This window comes from Entelurus aequoreus, linkage group LG10, assembly GCF_033978785.1.
Source record: "Entelurus aequoreus isolate RoL-2023_Sb linkage group LG10, RoL_Eaeq_v1.1, whole genome shotgun sequence".
Lineage (NCBI taxonomy): Eukaryota > Metazoa > Chordata > Actinopteri > Syngnathiformes > Syngnathidae > Entelurus > Entelurus aequoreus.
The window spans coordinates 73,395,320-73,422,735 of record NC_084740.1 but is presented as its reverse complement, the minus strand read 5'-3'; the positions used below and the strand labels follow the sequence as shown (position 1 = coordinate 73,422,735).

Here is a 27,416-nt window from a genome sequence, read left to right as displayed (position 1 = left end):
GATATTATTTAAGCTTTACCGTTAAAATGGCAGTGTGGCATCTCGATAATCAAACATCTTGATAAAGAAACAAAAGTGGCAAATTTTACATGGTGACATGGTGCGTAATTACTCATCAATATCACTTTCATCTGTGTCATCATCCCATGCACCTCTTTCTTCTGTTTCCTTTGAAACATTTCCACAGTTCTGGCAGTGACATAAATCAGTACAAGACATTTTTGCAGACATACATGAACATCTTTCTGTTTCACATTTGCTTGTCTTGCAACCACAGTGGACTACCTGCAGCACACTATCTGGGGCAGGATTTCTAGTCATCCATCTTACTGTTAACTCCCCATCCTCAATGTACCATCCATTGCCAATGGGTGAAGGGGCACACATCATACCAGTCAGGGAATGTCGCATTACTGCTGCTTGGTAGTTTGCCCTTTTGCAGTGTTGGTGGAGGGCATCACTTGTTGGGGGAATGGACAGTTCTGGCAAAGCTGACGATGCCATACAGAATGCTTTGTATCTTGCATCGTTCACGTCTTTGGCAGATGCCTGTCCATACAGGTGGCACACATATTTGCTCAGTGTTTTGAACGTAGACTGGTCAAGGTTAAAACTGCTGCCCAGATTTGAGAACGCAGTCAGGTATTCGTCTTTCTGACAAGCAAGAGAAAATGTCTTCCTTTTGCCCTTGCCATGAAAGGCACTGGTCGAGTCACAACCTGTGAAGGTATGGATGCCAATGAGTGCAGAACAAACACTGTTGCCACAGACAGTCACACTGCACAATGAAAAGCTTATTTTGCTGGTCCCCCTTGCAAATTCACAAAATATAAATATAAATATAAACTTAAGCTAAATAAAGAATCACAGAATATAAAAATTAAACAAGAATAAACTTAAACTATATTGCACACTTACAATAAACTTACTAAAAATGTAAATGCTAAGGATGTTTAATACTAATAAATATAATAAAATAAAATAAGAAACAAAAATAAAGAAATAAGATAAAGTAAATTAAAGTGTGGATCTTACAACAGATCTATAGTGGGCATGAGTAGACAGAAGCAGTATTGCACATTCAGTTCACAGTGAAGATGATAATGGATGATATGACAATGATGATGTATAAAGTGCACTATGCATTCTTCAATTATTGTAGCAGCAGTGGAGGTGACATGAAGTCACAGCAGGGATGTGGGTAGTGGTCACAGTTCAGTCAGTTCAGGGATGAGGGGTGAGGTGTGAAGGTGTGCGGGGGGAGGGGTGGGGGTTGTGATGTGTAAATCAGTCCAGGGGTGTGTGTGTGTGTGTGTGTGTGTGGGGGGGGGGAGAGAGAGATTGGGGCTGTGGTGTGAAGGTATATGGGGGGATGGGTGGGGCTTCCTTTTCTAGGCCAGTGGTTCTCAAACTTTTAAATTCCAAGGTCTCCCCTTAACTCTGACAGTGTATAAATGGTCCATTTGGTTATTACAAAGTAACAACACATTCTTTCAATCCTACGCTATGTACTGTAACATTATTACTATAGATTCACACACGTGTGTGTGTGTGTGTGTGTGTGTGTGTGTGTGTGTGTGTGTGTGTGTGTGTGTGTGTGTGTGTGTGTGTGTGTGTGTGTCACATACCTGCCGACACGGTTTCTGCTTGTGTGAGTTGATCCCTCTGGCGTTTTCCTCCCACACGAGTGTACTTTTCCACTTTTTGACAAATTATACAGATGGCTGGCAGGACGGGGCCGGCAGAAGCAACGGGCAAACCTGAACGAGATCGAAGTTTCTTTCGGGGAGTTTCAGACGTGCCTGCTGACTGACCTGCGGCTGCAGATGGTTCTCCCACCGCCCGTGCGGTCCTTTTCTCGGCATAAAACAATGCAGATTTATCTGTAAAACGTCGGTAGCATGTTGCGTGAAACCCAGCGTCGTCAGGAATAGCGTCAAAATCTACATCCGAGCAATGTTTATAGATTTCTGCCAGATGCTTGTTCTGGTCTTGCAGACAAAGCCACTGTTTTAAATAGTTTCTGTATGTGTCCCACCGTGTCCGAGTGAAGTGCTGGACGTCCTCATTGTTCACAGATGAAAGATGCATATAGCATCTTTTATTTTCCTCTTTACGCACTTTTTTTCTAACTTTTGAGGTCTTTCGTTCCTCTTCACTCTCGGATGTTGTCGTCGCCATAGCAGGTATGTTGTTAGAATAAAGCTGCTACCTGATTGGTCCATGTGACCAAAACCGCGCCACTCCCCACTAGATATCACTGCGCCTCACTGAAAAATAGTACCGGCTTTCAACACCGATTACACAAAATGGGCTAGGTGTCAATTTCCGAACTTTTGGTATCTTACTTACTACCAGTAAATCTATTTTATGAAGTAAAAATGATGTTGTGCCGTTGGTGTGGGAGCGAAACTGAACGATATGAGCCTTGACCACAGGCACTATAATACAAGTTGTACTTTTACCTGCAAATATTGTGTATTGTTGTGTCTCGTGCCACACGTCATGTCATGTGGGCATGAAATATTGCTGTGATTGGATTGAATGTCTCATAAAAAGATGGAAAAACTGGACAATGTATGTTTTTGTTGTTGTTGTTGTCAGGATTTGGGGATATCGAAAGTGGGTCATATGAAGAGAATCCTCCAGGGAACTAAGGACCTGGCCAAGGCCTCCATGGTTGACCTTTAACCCGGAAGGAAGCTTCCGGAGATGTGGCGATCCGCTGCAGTGCCAAAGTAGCGGAGGAAAAGTGCCAGAAGGGATCCTGTTGTTCATCACAAGAAGCCATTTTGCTCCAGCTAACACACACACACACACACACACACACACACACACACACACACACACACACACACACACACACACTAAGAGGTATGCAAGCAACCACAGTGCAGACAGTAGATAGCAAATGAGTAGCAAAAAGCAGGACTCCCATGTTCCACTTGATATTGTGTTTTTAAAGGCGCTTCGGGACGGAACCTTCCGGAAGCTTGTGGTGCTTTATTCCACGCGACGCTCGCTCCTCTTAAATATTCAACAGTGCATGATTTTTTTTTTTTAAGAAGTTCTGTTGTGACGTAAACACTTGAGCAAGTTAAGTATTAATCCATGACGATGCCATTCGTGACTACTGACACCCATTTTTATTTCTATTTATTTGGCTGTGCATGACCACGTGTCAAAGATGTTGTGTTCTAAGTGCCAGGCCTCCTTGTGTGTGTGTGTGCGCTTTGTAGACGACCACCTTTTCTAGTCAGTGTTGGACCAAACTCTCACTAATCATGGTGACTAATTAGTGTTAGTCAGCATGTTTCCTCAAATAGTGGTCTCCTTCCTCATCACGCTTACATATATGATGTTTTCACCGAAAAGTGAAAGCATGCGGGGGCCGTTTTGATATTTTTCATTTTCAAAACCAATAAAACATATGGATTTCTTTGTAACTTTTAGGGCTCCCCCTCAAGACCCGAAAAGGTCTCAGTTATAAAAATTTAAATAAATAAATAAATGTTTTTAACTAGGGATGTCCGATAATGGTTTTGCCGATATCCGATATTGTCCAACTCTTTAATTACCGATACCGATATCAACCGATATATGCAGTCGTGGAATTAACACATTATTATACCTAATTTGGACAACCATGTATGGTGACGATAAGGTACTTTTAAAAAAAATTATGAAATAAGATAACTAAATTAAAAACATTTTCTTGAATAAAAAAGAAAGTAAAACAATATAAAAACAGTTACATAGAAACTAGTAATGAATGAAAATGAGTAAAATTAACTGTTAAAGGTTGGTACTATTAGTGGACCAGCAGCACGCACAATCATGTGTGCTTACGGACTGTATCCCTTGCAGACTGTATTGATATATATTGATATATAATGTAGGAACCAGAATATTAATAACAGAAAGAAATGGGGGAGGGAGGTTTTTTGGGTTGGTGCACTAATTGTAAGTGTATCTTGTGTTTTTTATGTTGATTTAATAAAAAAAACCAAAAAAATTAATTAAAAAAAACGATACAGATAATAAAAAAACCGATACCGATAATTTCCGATATTACATTTTAACGCATTTATCGGCCGATAATATCGGCAGGCCGATATTATCGGACATCCCTATTTTTAACTTTATATTGACAGATAGACCTGAAGTGTGTATATATACACACATACACATGTATACAGTATAGAGTCGAGGTTTCTGTGGTTTATCCGTTAAAAACATTGCTCAATCCCGAGGTAGAGCGGAATATACACTACCGTTCAAAAGTCTGGGGTCACCCAAACAATTTTGTGGAATAGCCTTCATTTCTAAGAACAAGAATAGACTGTCGAGTTTCAGATGAAAGTTCTCTTTTTCTGGCCATTTTGAGCGTTTAATTGACCCCACAAATGTGATGCTCCAGAAACTCAATCTGCTCAAAGGAAGGTCAGTTTTGTAGCTTCTGTAACGAGCTAAACTGTTTTCAGATGTGTGAACATGATTGCACAAGGGTTTTCTAATCATCCATTAGCCTTCTGAGCCAATGAGCAAACACATTGTACCATTAGAACACTGGAAAGATAGTTGCTGGAAATGGGCCTCTATACACCTATGTAGATATTGCACCAAAAAGCAGACATTTGCAGCTAGAATAGTCATTTACCACATTAGCAATGTATAGAGTGTATTTCTTTAAAGTTAAGACTAGCTTAAAGTTATCTTCATTGAAAAGTACAGTGCTTTTCCTTAAAAAATAAGGACATTTCAATGTGACCCCAAACTTTTGAACGGTAGTGTATATATATTAGTGGTGTAACGGTACGTTTATTTGTATTGAACCATTTCGGAACGGGGGTTCTGGTTCGGTTCGGAGGTGTACCGAACAAGTTTCCACACGGACATATTAAGTAGCGTAACGCACGTTGTGTAAACAATGCACACCGAGGCACAACACACGGCACGCTAGCAGCTAACGGGCTACGATAGACTGACCATACGTCCTCTTTTCACCGGACATGTCCTCTTTTGCGGAGCTGTCAGGGCGGAGTTTCTTAAATGCCTCAAATGTCCGGCATTTTGAGTTAGGGTTGCGTGTATTTTCAATGTATGTTCAGGGTTAAGAAGGGGTTAAAAACAAAACAAATTGTGCGCGCATGCGTCGCCAGGCTCTGCTTTTTATCCATGGATTTATCAGATTTAATTTTTTATTATCTATAGCAGGGTTGTCAAAAGTGTGCGGCCCACAGCTAATGTTTTAAAGGCCGACGACACATTCTAAAAATACTATTAAAATAAACAAAAACATAACAAAAGTGAAATAAAAAAGCTTAAAGGTTAAATGTAATTTAGAAAAAGTTGCAATGTTGACTAATAAAACAAAGCTGTTTTTTTCTCTCTTTCAAACTGTCATTGCTCAAAACATAATATTGAATCAAAATCAATGTTATTATGAATTATTGACTTATCCAAGGTTCCCATTACTTCACGCCAAACATTCCACTAAGAAAAATATTTTTGGTGGAAGATTTATTAAATTTGGTAAATAAATAACCCCAAAATGTATATTTTGTTGTTTTCTTACTGTACCGAAAATGAACCGAACCGTAACCTCTAAACCGAGGTACGTACCGAACCGAAATTTTTGTGTACCTTTACACCCCTAATATGTACACTACCGTTCAAAAGTTTGGGGTCACCCAAACAATTTTGTGGAATAGCCTTCATTTCTAAGAACAAGAATAGACTGTCGAGTTTCAGATGAAAGTTCTCTTTTTCTGGCCATTTTGAGCGTTTAATTGACCCCACAAATGTGATGCTCCAGAAACTCAATCTGCTCAAAGGAAGGTCCGTTTTGTAGCTTCTGTAACGAGCTAAACTGTTTTCAGATGTGTGAACATGATCGCACAAGGGTTTTCTAATCATCCATTAGCCTTCTGAGCCAATGAGCAAACACATTGTACCATTAGAACACTGGAGTGATAGTTGCTGGAAATGGGCCTCTATACACCTATGTAGATATTGCACCAAAAAGCAGACATTTGCAGCTAGAATAGTCATTTACCACATTAGCAATGTATAGAGTGTATTTCTTTAAAGTTAAGACTAGTTTAAAGTTATCTTCATTGAAAAGTACAGTGCTTTTCCTTCAAAAATAAGGACATTTCGATGTGACCCCAAACTTTTGAACGGTAGTGTACGTATATTTTATTTATATTTATAAAATTCTGTGGATTTTATAAATATAAATAAAATCCCCTGAAGAGCAGGGAAACCTGCGAAACAGGCTTGTAGGGATGAAAACCACAGAAAACTTGACTATATGTATATTTATTTTGTAAGGTGCCTCAAGGTCACCGTATATCTCATTAAAAAAAAAAAATATATATATATATATGTAATGTATATACAATCCCAAAAAAGGGACAAACAGTAGAAAATGGATGTATGTATATATATATATATATATTTATATTATATAATGTTAATCAGAAGTCGAATCCTATGAAACACCCCCACTCACACCTCCGCCTGATAGACGCCTGACACTCTCTGCACTTGAGTAAATAACCGCTGGCTGAGGCCACTATATGAGGAAAATGCTTTTTTTTCCCCTCTTTGTACTTCTTGCAGTATTCAAGTACAAAAGTTGTATTTCATAACGGCGACTCTTCTCTGTGCAAAACACTAACGAGAGGGGCTGGACTTCGGAGTGGTCCTGCAGTGTGGGCATGCAGCTTGGTTCTAGTTGATATCGTTACAGGGTCCAATCTTTCTATATCTTATCTGTATATCTATATGCACTGTGTGTACAGTAACAGTGGATGCAAACACGGCGTGCATGCGGCGAGGGCCACGACAATGCTGGCGTGACGGAATGAAGGTGCAATATTTGACCTGGTGTGTTTTATATCTGTGGGGGAATTGTTGTTGTTGTTGTTTTTTTTTAGAAATAGCTTTTGTAATTAGACGCCGCACACAGACAGATGTTTCGTCCAGAGGTGCTTCCATGATGAAATAGGATGTTAGAGAAGTGTGTGTGCGTGTGTGTGTGTGTGTGTGTGTGTGTGTGTGTGTGTGTGTACGACAACAGCCAAACATTTATGACGATGCTTTATTTCTCCCATCTCTTCCGTAAATCTTCCCCAGAAGCGTCATTTTCCTAACTCAATAGAACATATCTAGAACTATCCGAATGTAACTTCATGCCAAATTGAGCTTCAGTCACGTCGGGCTGGGCGATATATTGTGTGAAGTTTTTAGCCGTAAGTGTTTTGTTTTGACATTTTTTTTACGACCTGTTAAAAAAAAACAAGGAGCAGGAGAAAACAATATTAAACGTAAACGTGTTCGTTTCAAATGTAAGCTTCCTCTGATTATAATCCTCTCGGCTATCAAGGCAGAAAGTAAACGAAATGTCAACACAAGCATGGAAAACAATGTCAACAAAATTGTAAAATCAAATTGAACACCTAACAATAACCTCTTAAAATTAAGGAATATGTAAGAAATGGAAAAAAAAATAGTGCAAAGTGTGAAAATGTAAATATAGAGAAACCTGAGAAGAACTATTTTCTGCAGGTTCAGTGCCAGCTGTGCTCTAAAGGGTGAGCGCGGCTATGGTATTTGCATCATTTACAGACCACATTGGTCTCGGACAGCTGCAGTCTTGACAGGATGGTGCAGGATCCACAGTGTGTATCCTCTAAAGTAGGGATGTCCGATAATGGCTTTTTGCCGATATTCCGATATTGTCCAACTCTTTAATTACCGATACCGATATCAACCGATATGTGCAGTCGTGGAATTAACACATTATTATGCCTAATTTGGACAACCAGGTATGGTGAAGATAAGGTACTTTTTAAAAAAATTAGTAAAATAAGATAAATAAATTAAAAACATTTTCTTGAATAAAAAAGAAAGTACAACAATATAAAAACAGTTACATAGAAACTAGTAATGAATGAAAATGAGTAAAATTAAGTGTTAAAGGTTAGTACTATTAGTGGAGCAGCAGCACGCACAATCATGTGGGCTTACGGACTGTATCCCTTGCAGACTGTATTGATATATATTGATATATAATGTAGGAAGCAGAATATTAATAACAGAAAGAAACAACCCTTTTGTGTGAATGAGTGTAAATGGAGGAGGGAGGTTTTTTGGGTTGGTGCACTAATTGTAAGTGTATCTTATGTTTTTTATGTTGATTTAATAAAAATTAAAAAAAACAAAAATAAAAAACGATACCGATAATAAAAAAAACGATACCGATAATTTCCGATATTACATTTTAACGCATATATCGGCCGATAATATCGGACATCTCTACTCTAAAGTAGTCATGAGATATTTCCCCTCGTCTACAGACATCTGGGCTGAAGCGGCGATGTTTTTAAGTGATGGTCGGTCAACAGCTAAAATCATCGGCCTACCCACACCCAACATTTCAGATCTAAACCACAGGTCCATCATTCGACTGGCAAACACGATAGTCCAGGATATGACTCACCCACTACAACAATACATCATCCCACTACCATCAGGGCACAGGTACAGAGCTATCAAATTCCAGAGGGCCCGCCTCGGGAAAAGCCTGATCCCTGCAGCTATAGCCGCCCTAAAAAGCAGGCAAGCCTGTAAATGTGTTGGTCATGTACGATGTCTTTTTGTTATTTTTGTCCGTGATGTGTAATGTCTATTGTTTAAATGTACGGCAGTGAAAATTAATTTTCCCAAAGGGGACCAATAAATCTAAATCTAAATCTAAAAGGATAAACCTTGCCAAAAGGACATGACTTAAAGCGCATATTTTCCCTTCCGTCTTCCCCGCGCTTTATCAAATCACTATCTAGGACACGTTCAATGATTCTCAAACAGTTGGAAAATACAGCTCTAAAGCAGGGTTGTTTTTTTTTAAAAGTGCACATTAATACTGTACATAAAAAATAACTGTCTATGCAAGTGGAATGAAAGAAAGTAAAAAGACATTGGTACTGTATATCGGATGTGCAATGAGGTGAATATTATCTTTAAAAAAGTGTTCTCACCGATGAACACCTGCTGTAATCTGAATTTGAGTCTTAAACTTAACTTAACTTAAACCCAAATTAATGAAGTCGTTGCCGAGTACCGAGTTTAGACAAAAGTGCATGGAAGATGATCTACTGCAGAGGTGTCCAAACTACGGCCCCCATTTGGCCCGTGAGACGTGAGTTTATCAAGGAATTTAGCCGCAGGGATTTTTTAAGTTCATTTTTAAAAGCTGCTGCTGATTGGTCGGCCTCTTGTGGACAACATGAGCAATTCAGAACCATGACCACTTCTCATGCAATAAATTCGATCAAGCACATCATAATACAAACAACCTTCCCTAGTCATGGTGCAAAAAATAAAATAGATACCAAAACAAAATGCCAACAAAAAACACAATTTGTGGATATTATACAACACGTCCTTTAACCATAACAACAATTGAAGATTACACCCATTAAAATCTATTATAAAGAATGATGAGAAAAATGCAAAAACACCACCTCCACACTTATCATGTTTAGCACATTTTAGATGCTTGATACTTGCGACTGATTACAAAACTTTAAGGAGGTTGTCACAGAAGTAAACAAGGTAGGAGTCCAACTTTCACATACTCTTAATATCCAATTATATTAATTATATTAAAGTCCCTACGATAGTCACACACACACACTAGGTGTGGTGAAATGACCCTCTGCATTTGACCCATCCCCATAGTCACCCCCTGGGAGGTGAACATGGGGATGGGTCAAATGCAGAGGGTCATTTCACCCTCTGCATTTGGGGTGAAATTTCAGTGAGCAGCAGCGAGGGCCGCGCTCGGGAATACATTTGGTGATTTAACCCCCAATTCCAACCCTTGATGCTGAGTGCCAAGCAGGGAGGTAATGGGTCCCATTTTTATAGTCTTTGGTATGACTCGGCCGGGGTTTAAACTCACAACGGGACACTTTAACTATATATATATATATATATATATATATATATATATATATATATATATATATATATATATATATATATATATATATATATATATATACATATATCCATATATATATACATATATCCATATATATATACATATATCCATATATATATACATATATATATATACATATATATATATACATATATACATACATATATACTTATATACATACATATATACATACATATATATACTTATATACATACATATATATACATATATACATACATATACATACATATATACATACATATATATATATATATTAGGGCTGCAACTAACGATTAATTTGATAATCGATTAATCTGTCGATTATTACTTCGATTAATCGATTAATAATCGGATAAAAGAGACAAACTACATTTCTATCCTTTCCAGTATTTTGGGGGAAAAAACTGCATAATGGCACCATACTTATTTTGATTATTGTTTCTCAGCTGTTTGTAAATGTTGCAGTTTACAAATAAATATTTTTTTTTTTTGAAAGCCTCTGCGCATGCGCATAACAGAATTAATCGGCAACTATTTTTATAATCGATTTTAATCGATTTAATTGATTAGTTGTTGCAGCCCTAATATATTTATATGTCTTAATTAGATTATCCAAAAAAATAGTGCTCGATACCGTGGTAGAGCGTAATATGTATGTGTGGGGAAAAAATCACAAGACTATTTCATCTCTACAGGCCTGTTTCATGAGGGGTTTCCTCAATCCTCAGGAGATTTTATTTTTATTTTTATTTTTTATATGTGTATATATATATGTATATATATATATATATATATGTATATACTGTATACATGTATATATGTATGTATACATGTATATATGTATATATACATATAGTATATATATGTATATATACGTATATATATGTATATATATGTATATATATATATATACATATATATATATATATAGTTTACATGCAAAACATTTTTAGCCCAATGCGGCGCCCGGGGCAACAAGTTTGGACACCCCTGATCTACTGGATTACAAACACCAAATGTCGGCAGCTGCACCATCCCCTCAGACTAGAACCGTCCTATCTGTCCTAAAAGTCTTCTCAGACCACCTGGACAGTTGCTGTCAATTTAATATCCTGAAAACATATTAATCCCCTAAGAAAGAATCAGCACCTTGTATAGTTTCGAGAATAAATACTTTGGATCCTGCACCATCCCCTCAGACTGGAGCCAAAAGTCTTTTTAAACACCCCAAACAGTCCAGTTGCGATCGGTCCAATACCCTGAGAACACAATGAGCTGGATATCACTTTTATTACCAGGAACTTGTTTACTCGGGTAAATGCTTTCTCTGTAATCTGTGCGCTTTGCTCAAAGTTCCTGAAAAGTTTATTTCAAAGTTGTCCTTCTGACACTTGGTACTTTTCCGGGGAACGTTGGAACGTTTTTATACCTGACTAAATCTGTTGCAAACATACCAGTGTTTTGCAGCCCCCCCCCCCAGTTAGAAGACCTTGCTCACGTCCACCCAAATCAGTCGCCATGAAGACGCGTTTCTTAGCCAAAGACGAAATTCCGCGTAACAGTTTGAGTATCGCTACTTAATTTTGCACAGGAATCCACTTGTAACGTCGATTATAACGCGTGTGCACCCAAAGCGTCCGTCGCAGTTTCGAGACTTTCTGAACGTTCACGGTATGCGTGGAAGCGGACACCTTTCTGTTTTTTTGTTGTTGTTGTTGCGCCCTCTAGTGGTCTGTAAATAAGGCTGCAAAACTGCCGGGGTTTTTCAAAAACCAAACCATGCAAGGCTTTAAAAAAAAAACAACCACATTTTTGACATGTTAGCTTACGTGATGGGAGTTTTATTTGTTTACATGGTGTTTACGGTTGTAAGAATGATAAATAGTAAACATATTTATTGCCTCAGATATAAACATGCATTGTGTTATCTCACATTTGGAATATAATGTCACTCGTATTGCTATATTGAATGACTCGGGGTAAAAAGGTAGTTTAATAATAATACTTTTTATGACTACTAAGTGACTGTTTTTTGTGCCTTTTTATGGTTAGAATGCATGGTTAGCTCTATTTATTATACAATTTGGAGTCACTGAGATGTGTATTTTTGTATTCTGAATGGTTCCGCTTTTGTTGTACAATTTGCAAGGTGCCTTAAACGAGGCCACCTATAAAGTACATATCTCTCTTCTTCAATAAAAAAAAAAAAAAAAGACATACAGTCTGCTGGAGTTTGTGTTCCTGATGAAAGGCCGCTCAATGACGTGTGAGGCGTTCAATGGCGGTGGGAAAAAACAAAGAGGATGAGTCACACTGTCGTCGCTGAATGGGCTCTTTGTGAGGGAACGCCGTGGGACGTGTGTGACATTTCTCCCACACAGGCCACAGGGGGGGGGGGGGGCGGGGCTTGGAGAGGGTCCTGACTAACGACGTGACGCTCCACTCGGAATGTGCAACCGAAAGGACTTGGTGACCCGGCAGGATGTGACTTTTTGAGGGCCCTTTTTTTTTGTTTTGTTTTTTTGGCCACGGAAAGTAATCGCCGTGTGGTTTTTTCCGTTGTGGTGTCAGGGAATGAAAATGGCTGACCACCCATAAAGACGCCATGAGGAAGTCGTCAGGATTGTCCACAAGTAACGCTCATCAAAATGAAGCATTTTTGTTTCGTTTCAATTCAATAAATACACAGTAAATGTGTCATCATTTATCTGACTTATACGCTGAGAATGTGGAGAAACAGCTTTTCTCGGCCTAATTAAAAATAATATTTACTTTCTGAGACCTGGCTTTGTTGGGGGTCTGACTTGCCTGTTTTATGGAGTCTGACTGGACCGTGGGAATAATGCGAGTCAAGTACTGTTTTAGAATTGTATTTTTCCTATTCAATAAAGTAACGTCCAGAAAAAGCTATTCTTTAGTATTTATAAGTGTGTGCAATAACACCTGCACACAAGTAGGGCATTTACAACAGCACTTTTGAATTAGCACTTCAATGTGCAATTCTCTTCTTGTATAGCTTAAAGGCCTACTGAAATGAATTTTTTTTATTTAAACGGGCATAGCAGATCCATTCTATGTGTCATACTTGATCATTTTGCGATATTGCCATATTTTTGCTGAAAGGATTTAGTAGACAAAATTGACGATAAAGTTCGCAACTTTTGCTCGCTGATTAAAAAAACCTTGTCCCTACCGGAAGTAGCGTGACGTCACAAGCGGTAGTGCTGCTCACAATTCCCCGTTGTTTACAATGGAGCGAGAGATAGTCGGAGCGAGAAAGTGACGATTACCCCCATTAATTTGAGCGAGGATGAAAGATTTGTGGATGAGGAACGTTAGAGTGACGGACTAGAATGCAGTTCAAGAGATATCTTTTTTCGCTCTGACCGTAACTTAGGTACAAGCTGGCTCATTGGATTCCACACTCTCTCCTTTTTCTATTGTGGATCACGGATTTGTATTTTAAACCACCTCGGATACTATATCCTCTTGAAAATGAGAGTCGAGAAGGCGAAATGGACATTCACAGTGACTTTTATCTCCACGACAATACATCGACGAAGCTCTTTAGCATGAGCTAACGTGATAGCATCTGTCTCAAATGCAGATAGAAACAAAATAAATAAATCCCTGACTGGAAGGATAGACAGAAGATCAACAATACTACTATCAGGAGACACTGAACCAAACACTGGACATGTAAATACACGGTTAATGTGTATTCGACGCCTGTCGAAGCCTAGCAATGCTGTTGCTAACGACGCTAACTTAACAACGGGACCTCGTCAGAGCTATGATAAAAACATTAGCGCTCCACCTACGCCAGCCAGCCCTCCTCCGCTCATCAACACCCGTGCTCACCTGCGTTCCAGCGATCGACGATGCGGTCGGCGGCCCGGAGACGTAAGAAGTCAAGGTGAGTTCGCCGCTAGCGCGTCTGCTATCCAACAAAGTGTTCCTTGTTGTGTTGCTACAGCTAGCCGCATACACCGAGCCCACCTACAACGTTCTTCTTTGCAGCCTCCATTGTTCATTAAACAAATTGCAAAAGATTCACCAACACAGATGTCCAGAATAGTGTACAATTTTGTCGAAGAAAACAGAGCTCTGTGTATTGTGTCCAAAAGGGTCCAAACACTTCCGTGGACCTCGCGACGTCACGCGCATACGTCATCCTCCAAAGGCGTTTTGAACCGGAAGTTCCCCGGGAAATTTAAAATTGCACTTTATAAGTTAACCCGGCCGTATTGGCATGTGTTGCAATGTTAAGATTTCATCATTGATATATAAACTATCAGACTGCGTGGTCGCTAGTAGTGGCTTTCAGTAGGCCTTTAAAGTAGCCGTAGAGTGGAAAAACCCTTTATTTGCTTAATTGTGTTTCTATCCAAGGACCAGCAAAGATTTCAGCCACAACTGCCAGGAAAATTGTTTGAGATGCAAAGAAAAGTCCACAAATAACTTCCGCTGAAATACAGGACTCTCTGAAAAATTGTGGTGTGGCTGTTTCAAGATGCACAATAAGGAGGCACTTGAAGAAAAATGGGCTGCATGGTCGAGTCGCCAGAAGAAAGCCATTTCTGCACAAATGTCACAAAGTATCCCGCTTACTTTACGCCAAACAGCACAGAGACAATCCTCAAAACTTCTGGAACAAAGAGTCAACAGAGACAACTGAGCGCAAAAGATCGTTCCAAAGCGTGGTAGCAACAGCCTGGAAAGATCGGTCCGTGGAACCTTCAGCAGATTCTGATCTACGGACACGGGGGTCAGATCACTGAGGTAGGAAGGAGCCTGACCATGCAAAGCTCTGAAGGCTAGAACCAGCATTTTGAACCTGATCCTATAGGACCCTGGCAGCCAATTAAGTTCTTTCAAAATAGGGGACATGTGGGTCCTCCCATTAGTGCGGGTCGGAATTCTCGCCGCAGAGTTTTGGACTAGTTGCAGTCAAGAGAGCTCCTTCTTGTTCGTACATGACGACCGACTGTTACAATATCCTAAGCCTTGAAGATACGAAATAAGCTCCAAATCATTCTGTGACACCATCTCCCAAAGTTTAGAGATGTTCCTTAGATGAAGGAAGCAGATCCTCGTCAGCTGCTTACAATGCTGCACTAATGACATGTCTTCAGGTAACTCCCAAGTTTCCGAGGCTTGGCTTAGTAGACTGGCCGAAATCACCCAAGTACTCTTTCATCCCTGGAATGAAGTTATCAGGGATTGGTTTCTGTTTTGCAGAGTTATCACTTAGCAATTGTTTTATGTCCACCAAACACTGAACCAAGGAGTTAAGCTTCTGGATGAAGGACGGCTTAAAAGAGCAGTAGAGCTGGACGTCGTCAGCAAAAAAAGTGAACAAAAACATTGCTAAACCTTTGAAGGCTCTTTCCCAAAGGGTTCAAAAACAGCAAAAAAACAATACAGGACCCACAACAGAACCTTGAGGCACTCCACTCCACACAACAAATCTGCGGACTCAGACCTTACAAATAGGAGGAGAACCACTGCGGAACTGACCCTGACAGTTTAATCCTTATTCATAATTCAAATAAGGACTTTTCCCCCCCCAGGCAAATTGATGCACTTTAAATCTTTTCTGTTACAAACCAAAACAATGTTAATAAAGTGATTATTTGTTGTAAGTCGATCTATATTTATTTTTTGTTTTCTTAAACATACCATATTATGCTTAGATGTGTACTTACACTACCGTTCAAAAGTTTGGGGTCACATTGAAATGTCCTTATTTTTGAAGGAAAAGCACTGTACTTTTCAATGAAGATAACTTTAAACTAGTCTTAACTTTAAAGAAATACACTCTATACATTGCTAACGTGGTAAATGACTATTCTAGCTGCAAATGTCTGCTTTTTGGTGCAATATCTACATAGGTGTATAGAGGCCCATTTCCAGCAACTATCACTCCAGTGTTCTAAAGGTACAATGTGTTTGCTCATTGGCTCAGAAGGCTAATTGATGTTTAGAAAACCCTTGTGCAATCATGTTCACACATCTGAAAACAGTTTAGCTCGTTACAGAAGCTATAAAACTGACCTTCCTTTGAGCAGATTGAGTTTCTGGAGCATCACATTTGTGGGGTCAATTAAACGCTCAAAATGGCCAGAAAGAGAGTACTTTCATCTGAAACTCGACAGTCTATTCTTGTTCTTAGAAATGAAGGCCATTCCACAAAATTGTTTGAGTGACCCCAAACTTTTGAACGGTAGTGTATAACAATGTTGTTTACCTCTTTCTACGTGGGGGCACTAACAGAAATTAATTGAGAAGCACTGCTTTAATGAAAGCCATCAGAAAGAACCACCTCGATGTACATCACGTGACATTATACTGACACCTAGTGACCAGTCAGTATCCACTACTATCGTCACAATCTATTTCCCTTTAAAAAAAACAATAACAAAAAAAACACCGTACATGTAGATCCAAATGATTGTCGACTGTGAGAAACAGTTTGGACTATGAAAATCCTTAGCTGAAGACAGTCCTTATTGTCAGCGACCCGATACGATATCCGCACTAGTCGTTCATACTTTAATTATCTCCTAGTTAATGCTGGAAAAGGCTCGATCAAGCAAAAGTTAGTCAAACAGAAAACAATGGTAGGTTTAAATAACACTAACCTATTTATTATTATCCGTCTGGAATGGACTTATGCTGTCTTTAAGCTAAAGTGGAGTGATAATTGTTTTTAGGCGCCACCTAATAGCTCATTAAGTTATGCTCAAGACAAAGAAAATTGAATTATGCAGACTCGCTTGTTACTTAATATTTTCTACACGCTCAATTAAGGACACTTATTACCTATGTTTAGCTTGTGTCAATCATTGAGTTGTTGTTCGTTATTCCCTCGTAGTAGTAGTAGTAGAAGCGTGTGTGTTTGTGTACTTAGCCTGCATGCTATGTTGCTTACTATTGGGTGCTTAGCTGTTGTGAATGACTAAAATAGAAGAAAAGAGCAACCTTGTGTGCTTATTGGAGGACATTTAGACGTTAACCAGCTGTCTGGCTTTGCACAAGTAAACACGCTGCAGGACTGCCTGTATCAAACATTTTAGATGCAAGCCGATATCATCGGATACTTCTTTTTTTTTTTTGCCGATTTCCGATATCAATATAGGCTCGGGACACTCTTAACATGAAGTGAGTGAAACCAAACCCCATTAGATTAGCGCAAATGACAATGACTGGGCAAAATTCACGCAACTTGTTTGTGACGGAGATGCAGAAAGTGGGTCTCTCCCAGGGCGCCATTAAAGCTCGGACCACACAAGAGAAGTCAGTTCTTTAATGCATCCAATGTTTTTTTGTTTGATTTAAAATGTTTTAAAAAGTTTTTTCTTGCATGGTTTTAGCCATTTATTAAATGTGCTTTTTTGTGTGCTACAGTTTGTATGTGTAAAGTGTAAAGTTAAGTTAAAGTACCGATGATTGTCTCACACACACTAGGTGTGGTGAAATGTGTCCTCTGCATTTGACCCACCCCCTTGTTCACCCCCTGGGAGGTGAGGGGAGCAGTGGGCAGCAGCGGCGCCGCGCCCGGGAATAATTTTTGGTGATTTAACCCCCAATTCCAACCCTTGATGCTGAGTGCCAAGCAGGGAAGAATGCTGGTATGAGCTTTTAAACATAACCCGTTAACTGCTGCCAATCAAATGGTGAATAAGATACTCTTTAGGGTTCATATGTTTGTAAATCTGACTGTGATGAAGTCCGTGCCTCACCAGTCATGAACCTCACCGCACGTCACTGATTTATAAGATGCTGAAAACAACACAAGGTTCACTGTAGTGGACATGAGGGGACCAACTACTTTTATTTTTTTGCATTTACTTGATATACTTTACAGAACTGCATGTGTGGAATTAAAAAGAAAAAAAAGCTTTGTGAAATTCACAAAATGCAAAGAAATCAAGACAAGTTTAAGGATTGTTTTTTTTCAAGTCTAATGCTAATATCACCGTTAAGATAGAATATAAAAATATAGGCAAGAAAAGCTAAAACTACTTAACATTTTAAATCCATCCATTTTCTACCGCTTGTCCCATTCGGGGTCGCGGGGTGCTGGAGCCTCTCTCAACTGCTTTTGGGCGGAAGGCGTGTTACACCTTGGACAAGTCGCCACCTCATCACAGGGCCAACACAGATAGATAGACAACATTCACACTCACACACTAGGGACCATTTAGTGTTGCCAATCAACCTATCCCCAGGTGCATGTTTTTGGAGGTGGGAGGAAACCAGAGTACCTGGGAGAACATGCAAACTCTATACAGAAAGATCCTGGGCGCAGGATCAAACCCAGGACCTTCGTATTGTGAGGCAGACGCACTAACCCCTGTACCACCGTGCTGCCACATTGTAAATCATCTCTGTTTTATGTAAAAAAATTGTCATGTTCCTTTCATCAAAACAATAAAATGTATAACGGATGAAATAATTATTCCTTTGTCCACAAGTCCACTGCAAAAGACAACTTTTATTTCTCTGTCTCAGGAGGTTAAATATATAATATTATTGATTATATATTTCTCAACAAGATGGACTTAATATATCATTACAAATAGTTATTATTAGGGATACAACGAAAAGTTAAAAAATAAACAGAAAACAACTATTAAATGGAAAAAATTAGGGATGTCCGATAATGGCTTTTTGCCGATATCCGATATTGTCCAACTCTTAATTACCGATACCGATATATACAGTCGTGGAATTAACACATTATTATGCCTAATTTGGACAACCAGGTATGGTGAAGATAAGGTCCTTTTTTAAAAAAATCTATAAAATAATATAAATAAATTAAAAACATTTTATTGAATAAAAAAGAAAGTAAAACAATATAAAAACAGTTACATAGAAACTAGTAATTAATGAAAATGAGTAAAATTAACTGTTAAAGGTTAGTACTATTAGTGGAGCAGCAGCACGCACAATCATGTGCGCTTACGGACTGTATCCCTTGCAGACTGTATTGATATATATTGATATATAATGTAGGAAGCAGAATATTAATAACAGAAAGAAACAACCCTTTTGTGTGAATGAGTTTAAATGGGGGAGGGAGGTTTTTTGGGTTGGTGTACTAATTGTAAGTGTATCTTGTGTTTTTTATGTTGATTTAATAAAAAAAATTAAATACAAAATAAAAATTAAAAAAACAGGATACCGATAATATAAAAAAACGATACCGATAATTTCCGATATTACATTTTAAAGCATTTATCGGACATCTCTAAAAAAAAAGTTATGTTATTGGAAATGACAAGGTAATATTAGGGGAAAAATTTGTATTATTATGACAAAAAAGTTGTAATATTACAAGACAAATGAGAAATAGTTATCATAATGAGAACAATTGTCATAAAAAGAGAAAGTTACAAAAGTAACGGGAATATGTTGTGGTGTTGCAAAACCACTCCTATGCTATGATATTAGAAAATAATTATAATATTATGAAAACATGTGACGCAATGATAAATACAACTGTAAGGTAGAACTTTGATTCCCTCAGGAAAGTATAAGGTTTAACACTATATGCAGTTTATAAGTATCCAGTAATGTAATAAACTTCAATCAAAAGCAGCTTTTTCTAATTTACGAGCATTCTTGCCACCACAAAAAATGTCCCATTTTGCAATTGTGTCGTCAACTGCTCTGGTTTCGTCTTATCGATCATCGATTGGTGATGCCTCGGACGCTCTGTATTTTCACACCGTAATGCACAGTGGGATGGGGAGTCATGATGCCTTCAGGGGAATCGGTAAACCTCAGCTTCCCCATGAATTCCAGCGTCTAGTCCGATGACTTGACGTCGATGTTGCGTGTCGAAATGCGTATTAATGTTTTGCTACGTGCCTCCTTGTCATGACGGGGAATAACTTAAAGTGGTGTCGAAAGGGGCGAACGATGTGAGAGAATCAACCCACTGCTTCGTTCGTGCTGGAAAGAGTGGGGAAAATTCCTACTCTTTTTTTTTTTTGGTTTCACGGACGGAGCACAGCGGCTAGCGTCGGCGCTGCTGGAGTCCAACAACAACAACAACAACAACGACAACATCACGGAGCAGAGTTAAGGTAAATGCATTTTAAACCGGATATATAAAGCGGTCCTTAAATAAGCCCACTGGTTATTGTGACGTTAGCCTGCTAGCTGTGGCGTTGAGGTGCGGCCTGGTCACACTGCTAGCTTACTTGATTGACAGCCTGTCAACGAGCACTGTGGCCTTTTCCCCCTGCACTCTTATTCCAAACATCTATTTTGTTCACTTGTTATCTGTAACATGAATGTCTGACTAATGGCAACTATTTACCAACGCTATGCTAGTGTTAAACATCAGCATCAGCATCCACAGTGAGGTTCCCTGCCAGGCCATACAGGCTGCAACATTATTATCTTTTCTTCCTTTACATGTCCAACAATGTGTCTCCATGCAAGACAAATATTTTTAAATAAAGTCATATTTCAGTTAGGTACAGGCAGTGCAATGTCAACAAACAGCCAAATGATGGCTGTGATGCATTACATCTATTATAGCATTAAAAAAATATATTTTCTGTACACTGTAAATATTTTTGTAAAACATACACACCCTTGTCCCTCCCCATCTTCCATCCTACTTGGCGCCACGAAGAACAACAAAGCAGGCTAATAATAACAAGTCCATACCAGCGGGACGTGCCTAGGCCCTCTTTTTAAAGTTCGCTGTTATGTTTTCTCGCCTCCCAAAATTATGACTTTCTCTTTGCAGGTGAGCGATCGCTCTGCAAGGTCGTCATGGACGCTTGTGCACGGATCAGAGGAGCCCCGAGAAGGTCCAGGGCCTGCGTCCGAAAAGAGGTTAGTGTGCATAGGTTATAGACCCTTCCACACGCCCTGGAGACGCCGGGGCCACATGACTTGGATCTCGCACAAACACAACCAACAAGCAATAAGGGGGATATTGTCGACTTCTCTGTTTTCTGTTTTCACATCAAAAACTGTAAGATCAGCACTGTGTGAGAACATTTGAACAAGAAATGGGCAACAAATTATGTTAGTATGTGCTTTTAAATATTTAGGATTTTTAATTGATGACCACTTGAGTTTTAAGGAGCACATTCAGTATGTTGTAAAAAAACTGAAACTTTTACTGGGATTTTATTATAGAAACAAGTCTTGCTTTTCTTTTACTGTGAAACAGAAATTGGTGGAAACAACCTTCTTACCTGTTATTGACTATGGAGATGTGTTGTACATGAATGCTACTGCTGCTTGTCTCCACAAGCTGGATAGTGTGTACCACGGTGCACTGAGATTTATCACCAACTGCGCTCCCCTTACTCACCATTGCGTATTATACTCAATGGTTAACTGGACATCTTTATGTGCTCGACGCCTCAATCATTGGTATGTTTTCATCTACAAAACCATTCTGGGTATCACTCCATCTTATCTGTCTTGTCTTTTAACAAAGAAACAAGGAAGTCACAATCTTCGTTCAATGAATGTTCTGCAATTTGTCGTCCCCAAAGTAAGAACTGAACTGGGCAAGAAAGCCTTTAGGTTTTCAGCAATAACCTACAATCGAATATTAAACTTCAAACCCTTGTCACGTTGAATGAGTTTAAAGCTTCTGTGAAAGGACTGCAGTCTACCTTGTCTGTATGCACATGTGTTATGTGAGCAAGTTTTAATGTCGTAAATGTGATGTTTTATGTATTTGTTTACTGTTTTTAATGTAACCTTGCTGCTGCCCTCTTGGCCAGGTCTCTCTTGGAAAAGAGATCTTTGATCTCAATGGGATTTTACCTGGTTAAATAAAGGCTAATAAATAAATAAAAATTTCCGGCCTGGCCCGTTTTCGCAATGCCTGTAAATTTGGTCTTTTACCCATGTCACTGTGAATTTCATGTTTCAGGGGTAGGGTTGGGTATCGTTTGAATTCGATTCCGATTCTTTTAAGAGGCAGGGTCAAAAAAAAGTTTAGGATATTTTAAATGAGCTAGCTAACCTACAGTCTTTCTGAATGAAATAGTCTGACATTCTCCATCAATTTTAATTCTATTAACTTTTAATGAACTTTACTATAAATTCCTCACAGGGCTGTTTTCAACTAGAATATAAATATCAAATCTATGAACTTGAATATAAATATTATAAATTATGAATACATTTTCCCAGGGCTACACTTTCCTCAAGAGAGCTTTATTTTTGAAAACCTCATGAAAACACATTTACACATAAGTGTATGATGCTGCAGGAAACCTCATGAAAACACATTTACACATAAGTGTATGATGCTGCAGGAAACCTCATGAAAACACATTTACACACACAAGTGTATGATGCTGCAGGTACTTAAAAATGTTACCGTGCTCCCACTGATGGGCTAACCTGGTGCAGAAAAGCAAATAAACAATAAGAAACAACTTGCAAAACCCAGCAATACTTTAATTTTGCCTTTGAAAGTAACACTCCAATGTCCATTAGTAGAGCTGTACACAACTACTTTTGGACAAACGAGGATTTACAACCTTGTCTTTTTGAAGCTGAATATACGGAAGATGAACTACTGCTTATAGAAGCCAGCATGAAGGACGGAGCAGACGAAAGTCGAGAGAGTGAGGTCGGCGTGACTTGCGGGTACAAATGTGGAACTTGGAGCTAAGCTATGCAGACATAAAGGGCATGATTACCCAAAATCAAATGGAAAAAACTTCCCCGGCCAGCTGGACAAAACAGACAACTGTCTATCGAGTGAGTCACTATAATATTGATCATGATACACGTAGCATGTCATGCTTGTTAGTACAACTATAGTACATACACTGTCGAGCTACAAACAAAACATGAAATGTGGGCTAATACTTGACATATACTTTAGTATGATTGTTCATGTTTTTTAGTCAGTACAGATTGGTGTCCTATCGCATTGTTGTGCATTACAAACTCAAAAGCAATTCAGCGGCTGACGCAAAGGCTAGCTTATCTCTTTCCGTAGCTAGCTTACGGCCAAATTCATTAGCATGCCGCCCCAAGACTATGTCTTACTACGCAAGAAAAAGCGTTCCTCAGGGTTCGCTCTTACAATAACAATGTCGCTACAGCTTGGTTATTATACAGGTTACGGCACGTAAATTATGTATTGTTGGTGGCTTTTGGATGCATTTTTAAAGTGATTTAGAGGTAGAATTCATTGCTCTCATTAGCTCCATTGCTAGCCACCTAGAACAAGCCGATTTTTACATTTTAGAATGCAAAACAAAAAAACCTTTTGTCTTCTTGTCTCTCATAAGGATTGTGAACGATAGGCAAAATTCCAAAAAAGTGCAGTTCTCCTTTAAACTGAATGTAAGTTATCTTTCCCCAACTGCATTAACACAATAGACAGGTGCATGAAGGCAAGCTGGCATTTGCCCGGTTTAAATGGTTAATACAGCCTGTAAAAGCCAGATTTGATCAATACCAATATCCTTTGAAGGAACAGCAACAACCTGGAACAGTTAACGAAGATAACCGTGGCTTCGATACTAATTGTTGGGCCCCAAAAACCCACAATTTTAACATGTAACATGCCTCTTAAAAAGAAAAACTGATTTTAGATAAGAAATCGAGAATACCAACAATACAATAGCATGTAATACACCTACAATGATTTAATAAAGTAATGAAATAATAACTGCAAGGAGAGTAGAGTTCTACGGTATCTCCTTCAAGCTGCTTCCCCGTCAAACACACCATCAGTAGCTTCTCAATATTTTAATTGATAAATGTTCGCCGTTTAGACAGGATTTTTACATCTTGGCAGGTGTTAGACTAGGGCTGGGTGGAATGGCTGAAATCTGTATCACGATACAAGTTTTATATCGGTAGATATCGATAATCATTGATGTTTTTTATGACCTATAGAAAATAAGGACCGGGAGAAAAATATACTAAATGTAAACATTTTTATTTAAAATGTAACCTTCCTCTGATTATAATCGCCTCAGCTATCAAGGCAGAAAGGAAAGGAAATGTCAACACAAGCATGGAAAACAATGTAAAATCTAAAATCACATTGAACACTTAACAATAACCTCTTAAAGGCCTACTGAAATGAAATGTATTTATTTAAACGGGGATAGCAGATCCATTCTATGTGTCATACTTGATCATTTCGCGATATTGCCATATTTTTGCTGAAAGGATTTAGTAGAGAACAACGACGATAAAGTTCGCAACTTTTGGTCGCTGATAAAAAAAAGCCTTGCCTATACTGGAAGTAGCGTGATGTCACAGGAGGAAGGACTCCTCACATTTTCCTATTGTTTACAATGCAGCGAGAGAGATTCGGACCGAGGAAGCGACGATTATCCCATTAATTTGAGCGAGCATGAAAGATTTGTGGATGAGCAAAGTGAGAGTGAAGGACTAGAGAGGCAGTGCAGGACGTATCTTTTTTCGCTCTGACCGTAACTTAGGTACAAGGGTTCATTGGATTCCACACTTTCTCCTTTTTCTATTGTGGATCACGGATTTGTATTTTAAACCTTCTCGGATACTATATCCTCTTGAAAATGAGAGTCGAGAACGCGAAATGGACATTCACAGTGACTTTTATCTCCACGACAATACATCGGCGAAGCTCTTCAGCTACTGAGCTAACGTGATAGCATCGGGCTCAAATGCAGATAGAAACAAAAGAAATAAACCCCTGACTGGAAGGATAGACAGAAGATCAACAATACTATTAAACCATGGACATGTAAATACACGGTTAATAATTTCCAGCTTGGCGAAGCTTAACAATGATGTTGCTAACGACGCCATTGAAGCTAACTTAGCTACGGGACGGCGGCGGGCGTTGTAGCTTTCGACGACACCCCGGCCCCCATCAGAGTCGGCAAGAAACATATATTTCCCCAAAGTTACGTACGTGACATGCACATAGTGACACGCACGTACGGGCAAGCTATCAAATGTTTGGAAGCCAAAGCTGTACTCACGGTAGCGCGTCTGCTATCCATCTCAAAGTCCTCCTGGTTTTGTTGCTGTAGTCCGCCGCTAATACACCGATCCCACCTACAGCTTTCTTCTTTGCAGTCTTCATTGTTCATTAAACAAATTGCAAAAGATTCACCAACACAGATGTCCAGAATACTGTGGAATTTTGGGATGAAAACAGAGCTTTTTTGTATTGGATTCAATGGGTCCGAATACTTCCATATCAACAATTGACGTCACGGGCATACGTCATCATACATAGACGTTTTCAACCGGATATTTCCCGGGAAATTTAAAATTGCACTTTATAAGTTAACCCGGCCGTATTGGCATGTGTTGCAATGTTAAGATTTCATCATTGATATATAAACTATCAGACTGCGTGGTCAGTAGTAGTGGGTTTCAGTAGGCCTTTAAAATTAAAGTTAAAAAATAAGGAATACGTAAGAAATGCTTAATAAAGTGTAACAAAATAGTGCAAAGTGTGAAAATGTAAACAGAGAAACCTGAGAGGAACTATTTTCTGCAGGTTTGTTGCAAGGACGTTATAGCTGTGCTTAGGGCTGCAACAACTAATCGATTGAATCGATTATAAAAATAGTTGCCGATTAATTTAGTCATCGATTCGTTGGATCTATGCGCAGAGGCTTTAAAAAAATAAAAAAATACAATTTTTTTTATTTTTTTTAAAATAAATCTTTATTTATAAACTGCAACATTTACAAACAGCTGAGAAACAATAATCAAAATAAGTATGGTGCCAGTATGCTGTTTTTTTTCAATAAAATACTGGAAAGGATAGAAATGTAGTTTGTCTCTTTTATCCGATTATTAATCGAAGTAATAATCAACAGATTAATCGATTATCAAATGAATCGTTAGTTGCAGCCCTAGCTGTGCTCTAAAGGGTGAGCGCAGCTAAGGTGGTATTACCGGTCTTGTTGGTCCCTTTTTAAAAAAATGCAAATTGATTGGCTAGTACCGTGTCACTCCCACTGATTGGTGATCACTTCCTGTGTTGCTGGGTTACCAGAGAGCGAGTGCCTTTGTTCATGCAACAAACCTTTTTTGGAACTGGAAGTTTCTTGCGACAAATAACATTTCTTATTGATATCGTTTTTTCACCCAGCCCCAAAAGCCTGTAAAAGCCAGCTTTTTCCCGTCAATATATTATTTGACCGACATGGAACTGAGGAAAAAAAGTGTCACCTTACCTTGGGTTTTCTACTCTTCATGTTTGCAGACTGTGCGGGACAATGGGCCGCAGTTTGTCAAGAGCCTCTTCAAGAGCAGGAAGGAGCTGTGCAGCATCAACCTACAACTCCCGTCCAGAGACGCCAGAAGACTGACTGAGGTCTGTCACAAACCTACAAAAGACAAAGCGACACAATTTCAAAAAAAGACATAATATTGATCGGTTTGTCCTCTTTCAGATTCATTTTGTTTGTCTGCCTGCTCAGTGTGAAGGGGATGATGCTGTGGATCTGGTATAGTTCTATTTTCTCCCTATTTGTCCTTGATGTAAAATGGTAAATGGTATGTATTTATATAGCGCTTTCGAGAATCAACCTAAAGTATCACGATGTATTCCGTCCTCTTCAGGCGTTATCCTCGCTTCCAGCGGCCCTGTGCGAGCTGCTCAGGACTTTCCACGTTCACGGCCTGAGGAATGACGAAGTCCTGCTGCTCAAAGACTCCCGGAGGCTGGTGGATCACAAGGACACTTGGCCTCAAGTAGGTTGCTGCTGTGCATTACAACACTTGGACATAGCTCCTTTGTAGCTAAACCAGAAACTTGTGAGGACTGGAATGGCAAAGATAGTTTTTTATTACCAAGTTGTAGTTTTGTGACTTCTGTGAACTCCAGTCCTGTTCAGTCTGCTTTTTCTTTAACACTCAATTCTGACACAGAAGTATTTAAAGGGTTAATACCACTCACATAGGGCCACTATGTGTTCAATTACAGTGTTGGTTAAAGGCGGTGTGTGTGCTGCGGCACAACCCCAGCCCTGGCATGCACCCGCCAGCCAGCGTTACCTCGTTGGTGGGCTTGCTCGGGTGCTACATGGCTGGCGCTCGCTACGCTCTTGAACTGCAAAGTGTCCAGAAGGGCAACGCTGAGGCGAGACAGCTGGAGGAGGACGACACCAACCAGTCCATCTCGTCTATCGAAGACGATTTTGTCACGGCTCTGGAGCACCTTGAAGAAGACGACACAGGAGACAATCCTTGTACGGTTGGATTTTTATTCTTTATTGTACACATTTATCAAGCATTAATGAGAACTTCCTCTGAAAGTGGCTTATTCAAATGCATAAAGCACTTAAGTGCTCATAATGGCGCTTTTTTTACATTTATTCTAAACCCTAATGTTTGCAAATACAATACAATACCAATACCTAAAACTTTT

General features: G+C 39.1%; 2 protein-coding genes across 8 annotated transcripts in view; both read left to right on the top strand.

Moving 5' to 3' along the window:
- dgkh (diacylglycerol kinase, eta) overlaps nucleotides 1–6,326 on the top strand; it is a 259,098-nt gene extending 252,772 nt beyond the window's left edge. For all 6 annotated transcript variants that reach the window (XM_062061650.1, XM_062061649.1, XM_062061655.1 and 3 more), the window contains one exon: nucleotides 2,605–6,326. In XM_062061650.1, the coding sequence (XP_061917634.1) occupies nucleotides 2,605–2,691 (87 nt within the window). In that variant the 3' untranslated portion in view covers nucleotides 2,692–6,326. The remainder of the gene's footprint in view (nucleotides 1–2,604) is intronic.
- Nucleotides 6,327–19,751: 13,425 nt separating this feature from the next.
- Nucleotides 19,752–27,416, top strand: part of akap11 (A kinase (PRKA) anchor protein 11) — a 30,049-nt gene continuing 22,384 nt past the window's right edge. For both annotated transcript variants that reach the window (XM_062061648.1, XM_062061647.1), the window contains exons 1-6: nucleotides 19,752–20,115; nucleotides 20,790–20,878; nucleotides 26,250–26,360; nucleotides 26,440–26,493; nucleotides 26,609–26,740; nucleotides 26,973–27,237. In XM_062061648.1, coding sequence (XP_061917632.1) covers nucleotides 20,816–20,878; nucleotides 26,250–26,360; nucleotides 26,440–26,493; nucleotides 26,609–26,740; nucleotides 26,973–27,237 — 625 coding nt within the window. In that variant the 5' untranslated portion in view covers nucleotides 19,752–20,115; nucleotides 20,790–20,815. The remainder of the gene's footprint in view (nucleotides 20,116–20,789; nucleotides 20,879–26,249; nucleotides 26,361–26,439; nucleotides 26,494–26,608; nucleotides 26,741–26,972; nucleotides 27,238–27,416) is intronic.